The 4,930-nt window shown below is 38.5% G+C and overlaps 1 protein-coding gene across 1 annotated transcript in view; it reads left to right on the plus strand.

Annotated features, from left to right (window-relative positions):
- The window catches only part of TRMT10B (tRNA methyltransferase 10B), a 22,816-nt gene that overhangs the window by 5,791 nt on the left and 12,095 nt on the right, over positions 1-4,930 (plus strand). The window contains exons 2-5 of the mRNA XM_012802299.2: positions 2,195-2,389; positions 2,859-2,967; positions 3,568-3,692; positions 4,713-4,865. Of these exons, the coding sequence (XP_012657753.1) occupies positions 2,210-2,389; positions 2,859-2,967; positions 3,568-3,692; positions 4,713-4,865 (567 nt within the window). The 5' untranslated portion in view covers positions 2,195-2,209. The remainder of the gene's footprint in view (positions 1-2,194; positions 2,390-2,858; positions 2,968-3,567; positions 3,693-4,712; positions 4,866-4,930) is intronic.

Below are 4,930 nucleotides of genomic sequence, written 5' to 3' on the forward strand. Positions count from 1 at the left end.
GGCTGAGGCAAGAGAATCACTTAAGCCCAAGAGTTTGAGGTAGCTGTGAGCTGTGACACCACAGCACTCCACCCAGGATGACATGTGAGATTCTGTATCAAAAAAAGAAATTGGTGGCGCCTGTGGCTCAAAGAGTCGGGTGCCGGCCCCTCATGCCAGAGGTGGCGGGTTCAAACCCAGCCCTGGCCAAAAACTGCAAAAAAAAAGAAAAAGAAATTAACTTGAGCTCTTTAGCTCTTCTATAGTCTCTACAACCTCAGTATCATGTAATTGTTATCTTAAAATCCTGTAGTAGGCCTTATGTCTAAGCATAATCATATTTTGTTGTCTTAAGCATTTTCTCAAACTTATAATTTTGAAATTTAGCTACAACTTATTATAGAATTTAGTGACTTTATTCTAAAATAAATTTATATCTTTCTCATAAAAAATTAAAAGAATAGGGAGTTGATTTAAGTGATTTGAATTCTCATTTTTCATAGGGAGTCAAATTCAAAGCCACTGAATCAGGAAGTGATGGTGGAAGCATATGATTTGAGGATAAGGAGTAATTACCAAGAGGATGAAAATCAACCAGTTACCAAGGGTTGCCACTAGAGGTGGACGAGGTAGGAGTGAGGACTATTACTTTCATAGTAATAGGTCTTCTTACCATATATATGAATCATGTTCATATAAGGAGGATAAGGATAAGGAGTAATATCCGAGGGGATGAAAATCAACCAGTTACCAAGGGTTGCCACTAGAGGTGGACGGGGTAGGAGTGAGGACTATTACTTTCATAGTAATAGGTCTTCTTACCATATATATGAATCATGTTACATGGATTTACATTTTTAGAGATATATTTTTTTCTTAAAATAGTGGTAGTATGACTAGGCTCAGAGGACCATCCATGGGCAACGGTCACTTCACTCTTGATCTATGACACTTGACCATAGCCTAAAGTGTTTCTGACTTACACACTGCTTTGAAATGATGGTGTCATTTGTTAAGTCTGTTGTAACAGTGCTTGTCCATATTTCTCAATATTGGCATTTCTTTATTTATTTTGTATTTTTTAAATTTTATTTTTTTGAGACAGTCTCCCATGTCACCCTCTGTAGAATGCTGTGGCATCACAGCTCAAAGCAACCTCAAACTCTTGGGCTTAAGTGATTCTTTTGCCTCAGCCTCCCAAGTAGCTGGGACTACAGGCATCCACCACAACGCCCAGCTATTTTTTTGTTGTTGTTGCTGTTGTAGCTGTCATTGTTTTGGCAGGCCTGGGCTGGATTTGAACCTGCCAGCCCAGGTGTGTTTGGCCAGCACCCTAGCCACTGAGCTACAGGCGTTGAGCCTCTACATTGGCATTTCTGAGGGACATTAAACATTCTCATTGGTGACTAGCTTTCTACTGCAGTGATGTACACTGAGTTAAAAAACTAATTCTGATACATCACTAACAACCTAGGAGAATTCTTGGTTGATTTCATGCCCTTGTACCAAGTTTTTTAGTTAGCTCTTCATCCTCCCAGTATGTTTCTAGTACAGTACTCTGCATATTAGAGTTGCTCAATATTTACTGAAGGAATTATTTTGAAAATAAGGTGTTTACCAGCTTGAGCAAGAGTGAGACCCTGTCTCCAAAAGAAAAAAAAAAAGATAATAGCTGGGTATTGTGGTGGGTGCCTATAGTCCCAGCTACTTGAGAGGCTGAGGCAAGCGAATCACTGAAGCCCAAGAGTTTGAGGTTGCTGTGAGCTGTGACGCCATGGCACTCAACCCCAGGGTGAGATTCTGTCTCAAAAGAAAGAAAAAAAAAAGCTGTTTGAAACATAATAGGGGAGGTAAGGTGGCTTTTGCCATCTCTATCCCACCTTCAAATTGTTTTAAATACACAATAAAAAACTTGGTTATCTGTGTCACTTCAGCAACTGATGATCTTTGATTGCTTAGAGAGGTCAGAAGTGTCCTCTAAGAAGTTCATTTGGCTTCTTTACTACTGAACTGTTTCTATGCTGAATCATTTCTCTGGAAGACACATACTTTTTTCAGTTCAATAAGTCTGGGTTGGTATTTTATATGTTTCTGGTCCTTCTGATCCTTCAGTACACAATAATACTATTTCTCATTTGGATATAGAGAAATACCCATGTAAGTGAAATAATGTAATAGCTCACATGCTTGTGCTTTTTTCCAATCTCCTTGAAAGGACAGGACTAAGCACATGGACTGGAAATTGGATGGGAGTACTCAGAAAATAGAGTCTCCTGTGCTGCAGGGTCATGAAGGTGTCTTTGAGGACAGAGGTGAAGATGGGATCTCCGAAAGCTTCCAGCTTTTACAGATAGATGTGGAGTGCCAGGAGGGAGAGACCCTGCCCACAGGCAGTACAGCATGGTGCTCGGTGAGTACAGGGGAGTTGCCTGGCCATAGGCCTGGAGTAATAGAATATCCCAGACACCCCTGTTCTATGTGTAGATACTACTCATAAAAAGAGACTGGGACCAAGTTTTACGTATTTTAAGTGATAATTTCCTGCTAACTAGTTTAAAGTTTTAGCTCCATTTGAATAATAGAGAAAATAAAGTTCAAAAGGAATTTCTCATATGCCTCAGAAGAGTCAGGAAATCTCAATTCTAATTAAGACCCTGTCCCTAATGAATTTAGTATGTGATCTTGAGCAAGTCACATCTCTTTCTACTGCTCTGTTTTCTTTAAACGCAATCCTGCCTAGATTTGTTTTTAAGACTAATATCCTTTTTCTCTCCTAACTTTATATGTAAATGAAGAAATAAGTAACTGTTCCTAATATTCATTTTCCTTTTTGGTGCTTATGAAGTTCTCAAACAATTTTGTTTTCTGGATAACATAAGAAAAATGTCCAGAGAAAACAGAGACACTGGGAAAAAGTAATTGCAGCAAAGAAGAGCAAAAGAAAGCAAGAAAAAGAAAGAAGAAAAGCCAATCGTGCAGAAAATCCAGGTAACAGTCAATGAGATTACTTGTATAACCATTGTTAGCAAACTAGTTATCTGCATGTTTCTAGGAAAGTAGACATTTTATTTAAGTAGAAACAAACATACAGGAGGCAGAACCTAGTATACTATTTTATTGGGAATCAAAATATCAAAGAAAGAAAAATGTAAGGGTACTATGTAGATATAAACTAGTGAACATTAAGTGTTTATAAGCTCAGAGTAGAAGGGATGAAACCAGCAACAGCTAACATTTATGCAGTGCTATGTGCTAGGTTCAGTTCTGAGAATTATACATGGATTACCCCAAGAAACAGTACTAATACTATTCCCTTTTTGTAGATGAAGAGATTGAGGCTCAGAGAAATAGGGTAACTTGTTTAAGATAATTCAGCTAATAAATTATCAAACTGAACTTGGATTTAAAGCCAGCTGTGTGCTCCAAAGCCTACACTTCTCACCACTCTGCTATGTGAAAATCCCTTAATGAAGAATACCTTGAAAATATTAAAGTTTCTCTTCATATACAGGAAGTACTCACTTAGCTAAGGAGTACCCACTTTCTCTGGTTTTCCACTTTTATTTCTTTCTGATATTTCTCCCCTAGGCATCTGCCCTCAGCACAGCAAACGTTTTCTGAGAGCTTTAACCAAAGAGAAACTTTTGGAAGCCAAACACTCAGGACCAAGAATATGTATTGATTTGAGTATGACTCACCACATGTCAAAGAAGGTAGAACATCCACTAAACCTAGAATTCTGCTCACATGAGGAAGGCTTAGAAGCCCAGGAGTTGGAGGTTGCTGTGAGCTGTGATGCCACGGCACTCTACCGAGGGCAATAAAGTAAGACTCTGTCTCACAAAAAAAAAAAGAATCTGGGAGAAAATACACGTCATTTGGTTGAGTTGCACATTTTTAACTTGTGTTTTGAGTTTAATACCTTTGCCTCTCTGTTCATGATGTCTCCAGTTTGAATGGAACCTTTCAGGTTCAATTCTCTAGACACTAAATATTTCCTCTCCTCTGTGGGGAAGAGGAATATTTGCCTAGTAGCTTGTGAGGTTACCTGATAGAAGCTCTTCTTGAAAAGTATGTTTGGTTTTTTTTCTTGCAAGGTATGTGTTTTAATTGTTTCTCATTCACCTAATTGGTGAGAGAGGGATTCCTACCCTAGGGTTTCGTGAATGGCTGAATATATGACATCTGACAATGGACAGATGATACAACAGTTTGTTGGTCTCATATACTCACAGCCCAGGGGAGAAGGATATTGCCCACCATACAAGGCCACGTAGGGGTTATAATTGAAAACAGAATGAACAACCAGGCACTGCAGGAGATGGACTTTGTAGTGTCAAGAGGGTGAAGTGCTCCCTGGTTTCCACAGGAGGATGAGATTTCCCATCTGGATAATTTCATTGGCTGGCAGGGAACAAGAACCCACTACTCAGGCATAAACAAAGATGCCTATATATATGTAACAATAAGGCCAGCAGGAGGTAGAATTCTCAGTTTTCTACTATTTCTGGCCTGGTATCATTTTCTGGACTTTTGTCTATAAGGTGTGACACCACGGAGTGTAACACACACTCATACACAAGTACTTCCAGTTCTTTAGTATTTTGTTCTAATTTCTTTAGTATTTTCTTTAGTATTTTGTTGATAATGAGATTTTCTTTAGTATTTTGTTGATAATGAATTTAGAGTAAGTTGGCCTCTTTCCAGCCTGAGTTGTCCTTATTTCTTTGAAGGAATTAAGTAGACTGGCTGGACAGATCCGAAGATTATATGGTTCAAACAAAAAAGCTGACAAGCCATTTTGGATCTGCCTCACTGGATTCACAACGGACAGTCCCCTATATGAGGAATGTTTGAGGATGAATGATGGATTTTCTAGTTACCTGGTAAATAACTAGATGAATTATTGTCTGAAAAGTAGATGTGGGGTAATAGTAATTTTTTTTTTTTT

This window comes from Otolemur garnettii, unplaced genomic scaffold (genome assembly GCF_000181295.1).
Source record: "Otolemur garnettii isolate 467f Iridium unplaced genomic scaffold, OtoGar3 scaffold00014, whole genome shotgun sequence".
Classification (NCBI taxonomy): Eukaryota; Metazoa; Chordata; class Mammalia; order Primates; family Galagidae; genus Otolemur; species Otolemur garnettii.